General features: G+C 39.4%; 1 protein-coding gene across 1 annotated transcript in view; it reads left to right on the forward strand.

The window, feature by feature from the left end:
• Window positions 1-2,542: 2,542 nt before the first annotated feature.
• The window catches only part of WNT4 (Wnt family member 4), a 51,373-nt gene continuing 39,310 nt past the window's right edge, over window positions 2,543-14,605 (forward strand). Inside the window, exon 1 of the mRNA XM_069947287.1 lies at window positions 2,543-3,022. Within this exon, the coding sequence (XP_069803388.1) occupies window positions 2,946-3,022 (77 nt within the window). The 5' untranslated portion in view covers window positions 2,543-2,945. The remainder of the gene's footprint in view (window positions 3,023-14,605) is intronic.

Consider the following 14,605-nt stretch of genomic DNA (forward strand, 5'->3'; position numbering starts at 1 on the left):
CCCTGCTGATAAGACATTGGTAGCAAATCCTATGGATAGGCCATCAATGCTAAATGCCTAAAAAATCCCTTTAAATGGGCACTGTCACTTTAAAAAAACGTTGTCAAAAGTCTTAAGCCCCTATTACATGCGGCGACGGAGAGGAGCGCCATCAGTGAGTGGGTGAGTGCAGAGGGGCCGAGGAGGGACAGGAGCAGATCGTTGACAAGTCGTTTGTCTTTCAACATGTTGAAGACAACGACAGACAACTTGTCTTCTAATACACAAGACGATTATCGGTCGATATTGGCAAAATACAGATGATAATCGGGGTCTCAGTGCTGAAACCACCAGTGATCTCTGCATATGGTGCATGCTAAGCACATCCACTCCCGGCCCTGACTCCTATGGGAAGTCTAGGGAACTGTCTTCTGTAGAAGCAGCACTTATGCCCCTATTTCACGGGTCGTTTAGAGGAGCAAACGAGCGCTCTCAGCGCTCGTTTGCTCCTCGTTCCCCGCTCGCTGCCGCCGCTATTCAGAGCAGCAGCATCGAGCGGGTGAGTGCGGGAGGGGCGGCGGGGAGCTGCCCGGGTGATCGATGATCGTCCGGGCAGCCCATAGGATACAGCAGCGTCTGCTGCCGATGCTCCTATTCAATGGAGCGACGGCAGCAGATCGTTGCTGTTTCAACATGTTGAAAAACAAGCGACTGCAACTATCAGCTGACATGAACGATGTCGGCTGATCGTTGCACTCTATTCCACGGGACGATTATCGTCTGTATCGGCCGAATACAGACGATAATCGTTCCGTGGAATAGGGCCTTTAGTCAAGTCCTTCCCTCCAATCATTCTAGGGATCGGTTGGGGACCCCCACTGATCAAAACTTTTGACCCGTCTCTTCAACAAAAGTTTTTATTGGTGTTAAACAGTACAATAAAGTAAAAGGGGGGAAAAAAAACTTGTAAAACTTTTCTGAAGTGACTAGTAACTATCAATAAAGTGCATAAAAAAATATAAAAACAAGTATAGTGCCAATGGCTGAATGCTGCAGGTGCTGCTTTACGATAATTTGCCCGATTAACGATGTTGAAGTAACGATTTTTTTTCATAACGATCAGCGTTTAGACGGTACGCTATATCGTACGGAAAATTCATTATGCGATCGCTTAAGCCTATCTCACACATTGGTAAAATCGGCGAACGACTGTTCACACGGAACTATCTGCGGATTTTTTGCGAACGATCAACGACGATTTGAGAAGTTGTCGAAAGATCAAAATGAACGATTTCTCGCTCGTCGTATGATCGCTGGCTGCGTTTACATGTGCGATTATTGTTCGAATTCGATCGTTATCTTGCGAATTCGCGCAATAATCTTTCCGTGTAAACGCAGCATTAGCCTGACTACTATGAGTGTTTATAAACAAGCAGCAGTGATGTGTAAATACTGCAGGTTCTGGTTTAGGGCTCGTTCACACAGAGCAAAAGCAGCTGAATTTCTGCTGTTAAAATAGGTGCAGAGCTAATTTCCATTGTGTTGAATGGAAATTCTGCTCTGCAGTTCACACAGTGGAATTTCCGCATTGAACTAATCCGCTTTCCGCCAGAAGAAAGAACATGTTCATTCTTCCGCTAGCGGAAGCCTATACAAACCAATGGGGCTCTAATTCTCTGTTTCAGCGCGGAATACGCGCGTATTCGGCGCGGAATACAAGCGTAATACAAGCGGAAATTACGCGATGAATCAGCGCGGAAATGGGGAAAATAGGGGGGGGAGGAGGATTCTAGTATATATTCTGGTATAGTCTAGTTTACTCGCCAAATACTCGCTGAATTCATGCGGATTCAGCGCGTATTCCTCGAGTATTCCGCGCTGAATTTGTCAAGAGCTGATTACGAGCTGAACACTTTCCTAGCAGAATACGCAGGGATTCTGCTTGCATTCTGCTTATATTCTGCTCGGAATTCAGCGTCAGTTGATTTCAGGCGAAAATATTTCCTCGCGTAATCCGCTCCTTTTGCTCTGTGTGAACGTAGAGTATTATGATGATGATTATTATTACAATTATTATAATTATTTATTATCCTGGCTACTCTGAGTGTTTATAAATAAGCAGCAGGCATGTGTGAATGCTGCAGGTGCTTGTTGTTATTATTATTATTATTATTATTATTATTATTATTATTATTATTATGGCTACTCTGAGTGTTTATAAACAAGCAGCAGTGCTGTGTGATTCCTCCTATCCCTGTAGTCCTGGCTGCAGCTCCTTGCGCCTCCTGTGCGCCCAGTCAGGATCCCCCTCAGCAGCAGCACAGACAGACAGACAGACACATCCTCCTCCTGGCTGTCAGGGCAATGAATGAACCCCGGCTGTCCACCAAGCTGCACATCTCCTGCCGTGTCCCTCCCAGAGGAGGGGGTGTCTGATGCTTATAACCACGCCTGGGGATCACCATCCCTGCCCCTTACTCCTCCTCCCCTCTGCCCCCCTCTCTCTCCCGGTTGCTCCATCCCGGGACTCCTGCAGCTGAGCTGACATTCTGCGCCTGACCCAGGCAGGAGGCACTGCTATAGGAGTGTGCCATGCTATAGGAGTGTGCCATGCTATAGGAGAGTGCCATGCTATAGGAGTGTGCCATGCTGTGCACAGGGCTGCTGTCACCATCTACAGGTCACTGTGCTGATGCCACCTGCAGCTCCCTACTAAGGAAGGATCAATAACTCCCCAGGACCACCCTACCCAGCTGTGTGCCAGCCTCACCCCCCAGGACACTGGCACCTAACCCTGTCCTGATCTGCTCCTGGATACAGTCAGTGAGGGAACTAGACTGGGTCCCTCTCTATCTTCTTGGATATTGACCAGAGCTTTGACCCCTGAGGACCTACAACAACCTGCTCTATATTTCCTATTTCTACACATTTATTTTGGGACCCCCCCCCCCCCCAAGCTCCCCAGGATGACCCCTGAATACTTCTTGAGGTCCTTGTTGATGATGATTTTAGCTGTTTTCTCTGCAAATGCTAGCAACTGGCTGTAAGTTATATATTATTATATATTATTATTATTATTATTATTATTATTTTATTCTCCTATACAACATACTATATGGATTATTTGGGAAATACAGGGAATGCTAATCTGTCACCTCATATGGGGTCAGGTAGTACAGGTCAGGGTCATAGTCATGTGCTGGATAACTTCCCAATGAAATGTCTATAAAATCATTGATAAGATAGTCATGCAGTTCTTTAGATGCCTGATAGGGATTCAGTAGTAGCAAGCTGAGGGCTTCTGGGCTGCAGAGCTTGCACTCAACAATCTCTGACCATGTATTATTATTATTATTATTATTATTATTATTACAAATAACAAGTTTCTTCCATAGCAGCTCAGACACCTTAGAAAACAACCATAGAAGTCCCTAAACTGAAGAGCTAGCAATCTTCTCAGATTTTATTCAGTTTTCATTTGCAATAGTTTATCCCCAAGTATGAGATTATTTGCTGGGCAGCAGAGTTAGCAATCAGTTCACTACAATCTGTTATAATAAATAGGCTGAAGAGCTAGCACTCTAGTCATTTCTCAAAGTGCTCCTGTAAACCTTACTAGGCTGAAGAGCTGGCAATTTAGTCTGATCAAGTTGCATAAAATGTGCAAGAATTAAGGTTTGATTGAATGTTCTGGGCTGAAGAGCTAGCTCTTTTTTGCATTGCAGTCCCAGGTTATAGCTGGTATGGGGAGAACTGTGAACGATGTCTGGCAGTAGCCTGGTCGCTGCTGCCGGTGCTGCTGCTGCAGGGGGTGTACTCGGTGCTGTGTAGTAGTTGTAGTATCCTCCATCTGTAGCCCTGTAAGTGGATCCACTCAGGACACTGCTCAGCTCTGTTTACAATTAATCCCAATTTCCTATACATATTAGAGTGATATTACACTGAGCTTCCTTCACCCCTCTGTCCTTACAGCCAGCACCACAACAGGTGCTTTACCACCAGGACTCAGCAAGTCCATGCCCCTACCCTCTGGGGTGGACCTCAGATAGACAGCTTATATCTATATACAGTGTGCATAGGGAAGGGTATATACAGTGTACATAGGGAAGGGTATATACAGTGTGCATAGCAGGGAGTATATACAGTGTACATAGGGAAGGGTATATACAGTGTACATAGGGAAGGGTATATACAGTGTGCATAGGGAAGGGTATATACAGTGTACATAGGGAAGGGTATATACAGTGTACATAGCAGGGAGTATATACAGTGTACATAGGAGGGAGTATATACAGTGTACATAGGGAAGGGTATATACAGTGTACATAGGGAAGGGTATATACATTGTACATAGGAGGGAGTATATACAGTGTGCATAGGGAAGGGTATATACAGTGTACATAGGGAAGGGTATATACATTGTACATAGGAGGGAGTATATACAGTGTGCATAGGGAAGGGTATATACAGGGTACATAGGGAAGGGTATATACAGTGTGCATAGGGAAGGGTATATACAGTGTGCATAGGAAAGGGTATATACAGTGTACATAGGGAAGGGTATATACAGTGTGCATAAGAAAGGGTATATACAGGGTACATAGGGAAGGGTATATACAGTGTGCATAGGGAAGGGTATATACAGTGTGCATAGGGAAGGGTATATACAGTGTACATAGGGAAGGGTATATACAGTGTACATAGGGAAGGGTATATACATTGTACATAGGAGGGAGTATATACAGTGTGCATAGGGAAGGGTATATACAGGGTACATAGGGAAGGGTATATACAGTGTGCATAGGGAAGAGTATATACAGTGTGTATAGGGAAGGGTATATACAGGGTACATAGGGAAGGGGATATACAGTGTACATAGGGAAGGGGATATACAGTGTACAAAGGGAAGAGTATATACAGTGTACATAGGAGGGAGTATATACAGTGTGCATAGGGAAGGGTATATACAGTGTACATAAGGAAGGGTATATACAGTGTACATACAAGGGAGTATATACAGTGTGCATAGGGAAGTGTATATACAGTGTGCATAGGGGAGGGTATATACAGTGTACATAGGGTTGGGTATATACAGTGTACATAGGGAAGAGTATATACAGTGTGCATAGGCAAGAGTATATACAGTGTGCATAGGGAAGGGTATAAACAGGGTACATAGGGAAAGGTATATACAGTGTGCATAGGGAAGGGTATATACAGTGTGCATAGGGAAGAGTATATACAGTGTGTATAGGGAAGGGTATATACAGGGTACATAGGGTAGGGTATATACAGTGTGCATAGGGAAGAGTATATACAGTGTGCATAGGGAAGAGTATATACAGTGTACATAGGGAAGGGTATATACAGTGTGCATAGGGAAGAGTATATACAGTGTGTATAGGGAAGGGTATATACAGGGTACATAGGGTAGGGTTTATACAGTGTGCATAGGGAAGAGTATATACAGTGTGTATAGGGAAGGGTATATACAGGGTACAAAGGGAAAGGTATATACAGTGTACCTAGGGAGGGGTAGATAGATATATAGATAGATAGATAGATAGATAGATAGATAGATAATAGATAGATAGATAGATAGATAGATAGATAGATAGATAGATAGGAGATAGATAGATAGATAGATAGATAGATAGATAGATAGATAGATAATAGATAGATAGATAATAAATAGATAGATAATAGATAGATAGATAGATAGATAGATAGGAGATAGATAGATAGATAGATAGATAGATAGATAGATAGATAGATAGATAGATAATAGATAGATAGATAATAAATAGATAGATAATAGATAGATAGATAGATAGATAGATAGATAGATAGATAGATAGATAGATAGAAGATAGATAGATAGATAATAAATAGATAGATAATAAATAAATAGATAGATAGATAGATAGATAGATAGATAATAGATAGATAGATAGATAGATAGATAGATAGATAGATAGATAGATAGATAGATAATAGATAGATAGATAGATAGATAGATAGATAGATAGATAGAAGATAGATAGATAGATAATAAATAAATAGATAGATAGATAGATAGATAGATAGATAGATAGATAGATAGATAGGAGATAGATAGATAGATAGATAGATAGATAGATAGATAGATAGATATGCAGGTTGGTCATGTATACAGTAGCAGAGCTGATATAGTTAGTGTCACTATTCCTGGTGATTTCCATTTCCCTCCTCCTGCATTGTTCTGCTGAGGATTCCATATAGGAGACATTACAATGTGTGTGCTGGGAATGCCATTTATTTCATAGGAATAGGGTACATTTGCATTTGAATCCACATGGAAATTTGCTTGGGTTTTCCATGGTAGAAAATGCCCTGACATCTGGCATAAGTCTACAGTAGGTTCACACAGGTGTAAAAAGTTCCATGTATGTGAATGGTGTTGTGTCTGCAGCATGGATCTGGATGTCTACAAGTGGGACAGCAACAGAAATGGGAATATTGCCCCATGTCTAGATGACTCCCTCCCCTACTTCCAAGTCAGGAAGCTGAGCTAGATGGAGCTGTTTGACAACCAGTAATAAGATAATTCATTTGATTTGTTTAACCAAAGCCAAAGAGTAAAAGGTTCCATGGACACCAATGAGAATTTTGCCAAACAGCACCTTATATCTCATCTATCTCATCTTCCAATCCCATATGGGTATGGCTTTCAGGAGTCAAGGCAAGGGTGACAGATTTAGTACTGCTATGTCTATACAGTCCATACAGTAGATAGTCATATATTGCATACTAGTTTTGCACACACACACACACACACACATATATTATTATTATTATTTTTTTTTTTATATATATATTTTTTTTTATTTTATTTTTTTTTTTGCTGCTCTTATGTAAAGTAGTTGCTCCTTGCTTTGCTCTTGCAGCCTGCATGTACTACTCCATTCAGGTCTGTTTGCAAAGTAAATGCCCAGTAATGACTGAGAGACACATTATCAGGTTAATCCAGATGGGAAAAAAGTGAAATCTTTGGTTATTAAGTTGAGTCCGAAGAGTGACATGGAAGTAGCTGCTGTCATCGTAGATGGGGGAACAGTGCAGGATCATTGTGTGCAATAATTCACCACTAAATTGTTGTATGTGGCTCAAGGTAAAAGGCGTCTAAATAATCTGGAGCCAAAGGAGGCAAAGTAAATGACCCCTAGTGGTGACAATGGGGAGACGTCACTCTTCAGTATCTGGAGAAGAGTAGAGCATTGCATTGTTATCTAGTAATATCATACATTGGGGAAAGCCATGCTATAGACTGCTAGAATAACCTGTTAGAAAAACGCCTGCAGGGCAGACAAGGATTGTCAGATCCACCCAAGGCGAACTTTTCTATGGAAGACTTAAACTAGTATTTATGTCAGATCTGAAGAAACAATGAAGACGTCCATAGAAACGTGCGTGAAACGTCCAAATCCGCCGCAGAAAATGTAACCTAATACAAAAGATATGGGAGATATTCAGTGCTGGGCTTGTTGTGTAGGTCACTTGTCTTTCCTCAGGGAGCTTTGCTCAATTGCAAGTGAAGCCTGTCTGTTATGTATTGCTGATAAAGTAATCCGATCCGTAATATACATTTCATGGAGCTAAAATTGAGATTCACCCATAATACTGGGTCACTGAAAAGATTCTTGCCCCAAGCCACATTTAGAATTGTCCACTGCTCCTTTTGACTTTTGAGGGTAAAATAAAATAAAGAGTCCCAAAAAAAAATAATACCATTTATTTATTTAAATTTTTACATTTTTGGATAAATATTTTTTATATAAACATAATGTATTATTATTATTATTATTATTATTTTATTTAAAAATTTTACATCTAAACTGTAACCATACAGTTTACAAAAATTTTCAATAACTTATAGAATGGTCACCACCCCCAAAAATAATTTTTAAAAAATTATTATTTTTTTTGTACTTATATTATATTATATAATATATAATATATATTATTATATAGTGTTATTTTATATTTTTTTATTATAATTTTTTTTATTTAGAAACATTATATATATATAACTTACCACTTAGCCAGGCAGCCTCTTAAACTTTCAGCATGTCAAAAAATAAAAATTATTAACTAATGACATCCAGTTTTTCTTGCAGTTTGGCCTCATTACTCATCTAGCGGTGGTCCTATAAATATACACGTCGCTTGCAAATCATGTTTAATTAGTGTTTTTTGGATGGAAGTTTACACAACATTGTTCGTTTTTTATTGCAGAAGGAGGGGAAAAAAAAGTCCGATCTGGACTCCAAACTGTGGTGTCAGCTAAACAGATACTTATTAAATCACAGGGAAAATGTTTAACATCTCCATTATAATAAACAGTGTGATTGCTGGAATATCAATGAAGCAAATCGTCTCGGAATTAAAGCGGCCAAAAACTGCCAGGGATTTCCAGGATAGAAGCGAGGTCAACGCTCAGCTGTATATTTTCTGGATAAAAATAATATATACAGTACAAAGGCATCGGATAAGATAACTGGGGCCCAAACAGTCAGCCATGACTTATGGGATAAAAATAGTTTCTATACAGCAGCAGCATTAAAAAAAAAAATAATCTCTTAATATTTTTAAAAATATAATAATAAAAATATATAAATATTTATTGTTTTCCTAAAATATATAAATAAATAATTTTATTTTTTTTTTAATTATTTTTTTTAAATATTTTTTAAAGACATACATTGTGTACTGTACAAATTATAGGCATTGGTTTAAAGCAGTAAACCCCAACTTGTGGCCCTCCGGCTGTTGCATAACTATAACTTCTAGCCTTCAGCTGTCGGCATGCTGGGACTTGTAGTTTTGCCACAACTGGATAGTAGGATTTTTATTTGCTATGAACTACTTACATTTTTTCATATATATATATATATATATATATATATATATATATATATATATATTAGCTAAGGCTGTAATATTTTGTAGTGTAGTGTATGTATATTATTGTGTTGTTTTAGATAGTAAGTTGTATTGCCCCTTTATATATAGTATACAGTATCTTGCCTTCATTTTGTTTTATGAATTCTTAGTGCTAGACAATATATCATTTTTGGAATGTGTTGGGGAAACGATACATTTGTTTATATGGTGTACTTAGAAATACTTTTATATAGTACAATAGTCAATAGATTGTGTTTTTCGATGCAGCTTTTTGGATCTAGAAAGATGAACAAGTATAAGTCCTTCCTTTATATTTCCTGTTCCTTTTGATGCCACTTCTGGCTTTGGCTCAAAAAATTGCATCAAATATGTGTGAAAGAAAAAAAAAACTCTTATGGAAATTGTTTGTAGATTCTTAGTGTTAGAAAAACAGTTTGTTTTTTTTTATAATACCCCATATTAAGCAGCATTTACTTTACCTTTGGTGTGTAATCCTAGTGCTGAATCTGCACCAATAATCACCCTTAGGGCCAGTTCACACTGAGGAGTCGGCTGTAAATCAGCAGGGAAAGTGTTCCGGGCGGAAAGTGTTCTTGTGGAATTCCATACGGAATTCTCGCGGAATCCACAAGGAAAGTGTTCTGCCGGGAATCACCCCTGGCGGATATCCGCACAAATTCATTTTTCATTTAATCAAATTCATAAATTTTTTCCAAATCCGCACTGAATTTTTGCGAGCATCCTGTGCGGAATCCGTGCTGATTGCACGCTGAAAAATTTTCAGGGCAGAAACTCACTGCTCAATTCATTACAATGGGATTCCGCCAGAGGATTTCAACTGTCAATTCTTCTTACGGAAAGTGGATCCACCATGGAAAATTCTTCACACAAATTCCGCTGTGTGAACTGCAGAGCGCAAATTCCAATGAACTCAATGTAATTTGGCTCTACAATATATTTTCAGGCAGAAAGTTTACCGATTCCTCAGTATGAACTGGCCCTTAGAGTATGTTTACACTGAGGAAAGGAGGCGGAAATTCCAAGCGGAATCCCCACTACGGACTCCGCTTGGAATTCCACCTGCCTCAGTGTCTCAATGATAAGTATAGGATAGGGCGCCTCCGCTCTTCATGTCTCTAGACTAAAAGGATTGACGTGTCAATTAGACATGTACCCTTAGAGGTTGTAGCTGTGATTTATTTTCCACCATGTTAAATCCAACATAAAAATGACAAATTGATGAATAGTTGTATACCAGTCGTATATAACTGGGCAAAGTTAAGCTGTTCATAGATTTTTTTTTACAACCTTGAGTATCAATTTTCAGCATGTACCCAGTAATTTGCATTGTTCAGGCCAGGGGACACTATGGGGAAGATTTATCCAACATGGTGTAAAGTGAAACTGGCTCAGTTGCCCCTAGCAACCAATCAGATTCCACCCTTCATTTTCCAAAGAGTCTGTGAGGAATGAAAGGTGGAATCTGATTGGTTGCTAGGGGCAACTAGGCCAGTTTCACTTTACACCATGTTGGATAAATCTCCCCCTTAGTGAATTAGGCGTGCATTAATAGTATATATATAAAGCTAGCACTGGGTGATTTGCTGTTTATGCTGTCCATTGCTTCCTTTTCGTCCTCTTTAGTTACTGATTGCTTGCATTGTGCTTAGCGGCTGTGTTTGATATGTAACATAGTTAGGGGCAGGGTGATATTCAGTGAGGGTCTAGGCTCGGGTTGCCTGGAGTTGTCCTATTACTGTGATATTTGTGAGGCTGATGGAGCATGACAGGCTCCTAATCTATCATATATGTCATGAAAGCCGCTGTCGTCACAGTCCCAACAGGACCGAGGTGGTGACTGTCAGCTGAGTCCTGCACAGTTTTTGTGGTTTTGCACATGGGGATAATTCTGGTAGTTGGTGAACTGTGCTTCTTATACAAAATATCATGTATAATATGTGTTTTATATGATGATGATGATATATATCTATTTGTATATTTGTTATCATTTATAAATAACTTTATTCTGGTATATTTATCTGTACGACTATTGCATTGGTGAAAGAAAAATAAAAAATCACATGACCTTCTCAGCCTTAAAGGCAGAGCACAAAGTCATGTAGGTATATGTGATACCTATGTACGTGTATACAAATACTGTGCATAAACTGATACACTTACATACCCCTACACATATGCATGCACACCAATCTACATACTGTACATACACTTACATATACATACATACATGTACTAAGACACTTATATACTTAAGTATATATGTACATATGATATAAACATATATGAAGGTATTACATACATATTAGAGGGGTGCTCTTGGTGAGCTGTCAGAAGGGCTGCCTGTAGCTGCTACCAATACTACCATGGAGGCAGGCCACATGCTTTTCCTAGGAGGGCCCTGGGCCCCCCTGCTGCATGGACCCCATAGCAGCTGCATGGTCTGCCTGCATGGTAACTAAGCCAGTGATATGCAAATATGCGTATATACTCTTACATACAGGCATACTTAGACATATACCTACATACATGCACATTGCAATCGTATACACATATCCTTACATTCATAAAAACACATACATATATGCACACATATACTTACATAGACAGATATGTATCAGTACATGCACATATACGTACATACATACACATACTTACATATACTTACATACATACACACACTTATACTTACATAGATAGATATGCATCAGTACATGCACATATACATACATACGTACATACATACATATACATACATACATACACACATACAGATAGATAGATGTGCATGCATACATGCACACACATACACATGCATGCACATAATTGTATACCACACTTATACAGTGATTCGAATATTTACACACACAAGTAGACTCCATACACTATGAGTGTAGTAGGGAGGACATCTGGTCCAACAGGCAGCCCCCGCAGCTCAGCAGGCCCTCCAGGAACAGGAGCCAGATGACATCACCATTGCTCCTCTCTCTGATACATCCCTGTGCACCATACAGGGATCTGTACAATAAACTCAAATAGAGCAGCCCCAAGTGATGCTACTTTTATTTACTGGACTCTATTGGTAAAATCTATAGATGCTACAATAAACAAGAAGTATAATGCCAATATCCTGCATGACCATATAACTATAGAACCTACTGATTTATGATATATAGGCCACATGCTCAGTTTTAGGACTAAAGCTCTTATACAGTGTACTTAGGCCTCCCTATGGCTTCCCATAGTCCCACTAACTCAATTACCCCCAGGACTGATGTTCTTACAGTTGCCACAATCTCTTGGAGTCGTCCTCTCTTAGAAAATTATACAGATTTGTAATTGAATTCTACTTAAAAATCTCAAGTCTTCCAGTACTTATGAGCTGCTGTATGTTCTGCATGAAGTGTTTTCTTTTCAGTCTGACATGGTGCTCTCTGGTGACATCTCTGTCCGAGACAGGAACTGTACAGAGCAGGAGAGGTTTTCTATGGGGATTTACTACTGCTCTGGACAGTTCCTGACATGGGCAGAGGTGGCAGCAGAGAGCACGGTGTCAGACTGAAAAGAAAACACCACTTCCTGCAGGACACACAGCAGCTGATAAGTACTGGAAGACTGGAGATTTATATATATATATATATATATATATATATATATATATATACAAGTAAATTACAAATCTGTATAACTTTTTAAAACCAGTTTATTTGAAAGAAAAAGATTTTCGCCGGAGTACCCCTTTAAGTATTTGTACATGGATACGTGAAAACTGTGTGGAATCATTGTTCTATTGTTTTTAAAGGGAATCCGTGCCATCGTTTATGATGTGACCTATGCTATGGATTTTCTTTTAGCAGATACGAAATCCTGCGTCATCTCTTTGATGCAAAATTTGGTGTGGATTCTGCGTTGGGTAGCCTGAAAGTGGATTAGCTCCACTAAAAAAGGGGCAACACCACACCCAAAACCAAGGCCAAATTTAGCACACTGAAATTGCAAAGTAATTCATTTCCATAAGCGAAAGAACTTGCTCTACACTGCCACCTTCTGTAAGTAACTTTTACTTACAATCCTCATTCGTCCCTTAAAGAGCCTCAAAACATGATCAGGGATTATATGCCAAGCTCGAATTTCCTCTAAAAGGCACTGTAGAAAGGTATCTAGAGATCCGTAACCCCCTTTATCGGAGGAGATTCTGGCTTTGCATATAATCCCCAATCATGTTTTAAGGCACTTTAAAGTGTCACTGTCGTTATAACTTTCAAAATCTAAATCAACAGTAGATAAAAAGCAAGTTTGCAATTTACATTCATTATTTTTTTTGTTGTTATCCTGCTGTAAAACAAAGCTGTACTTACCATGAATCAAGGTCCAGTCTCCTGAAGGCAGATTTTCTGACTTGTGCTGGTTGTAAAAAACAGACTAAACACAGGAATTTCGGTCGGTACAGAAAGTCACGGCTCATTGTGTCCATCAGTCACATGACTGCCTTCTCTCTGTGAGTGCTCATATGGCCTGGGATACACAGGACTTCCTGTTTTCTGACTGTTTCCTGTTATTTGAGAAAAAAAAGAGTCAGAACACAGGAAGTGCCGTGTTCTCCATAATAACTAAAAAATAAATAATGAATGTAAATGGCAGACTTGATTTACAGTATATCACATCTACTGTTGATTTAGATTTTAAAAGTTACAACGACAGGGACACCTTATGGGACCAACATTGATTGTAAGACATGTTACCTCCAGAAGGTGGCACTGTAGAGAAAGTACTTTTCTTTCTGAAAATGTGTTGCTTTTCCCATGGAGCAATGCGTGGCTGTAAGACTCCATATGTCAAGCAGACATACAGTACTACTCCACTGAACATACCCCTATAGTTAAGGATACTCCAGTGAAAAGTTTTTTTTAATCAACTGATTTGTAATTTACTTCTATTTAAAAATCTCAAGTCTTCCAGTACTTATCAGCTGCTGTATGTCCTGCAGGAAGTGGTGTATTCTTTCCAGTCTGACACAGTGCTCTCTGCTGCCACCTCTGTCCGTGTCAGGATCTGTCCAGAGCAGTAGAGAATTTCAATGGGGAGTTGCTTCTTGTCAGGACAGTTTCTATTATCAGAGAGCACTGTGGCAGACTGGAAAAAATACATCACTTCCTGTGGGACATACAGCAGCTGATAAGTACTGGAAGACTGGAGATTTTAAATAAAAGTAAATGACAAATGTATATAACTTTCTGACAATGGTTGATTTGAAAGAAAACATTTTTTTCTGGAGTATTCCTTTAAATCTCTATGAACAGTTGAAGGAGACATACCCTAAATCTTTTACGTAATGTGGTAATGTGCCATTTTGTATCAGTGCAGGTCATGTCTATCAGCCAGGGGCTCACAGTAGACTTCATTACCCTTAGGAATGAAAGGGGTTGTCCAGCGAAAAACTTTTTCTTTCAAATCAACTGGCGTCAGAAAGTTATATAGATTTGTAATTTATTTCTATTAAAAAAATCTCAAGTCTTCCCATACTTATTAGCTCCTATATGTCCTGCAGGAAGTGTTGTTGTATTTTCAGTCTGACACAGTGCTCTCTGCTGCCATCTCTGGCCGAGACAGGAACTCTGTCTCGGTTTTCTATGAATCCCCATAGAAAACCTCTCCTGCTCTGGAC

Source organism: Dendropsophus ebraccatus, chromosome 12 (genome assembly GCF_027789765.1).
Source record: "Dendropsophus ebraccatus isolate aDenEbr1 chromosome 12, aDenEbr1.pat, whole genome shotgun sequence".
NCBI lineage: Eukaryota > Metazoa > Chordata > Amphibia > Anura > Hylidae > Dendropsophus > Dendropsophus ebraccatus.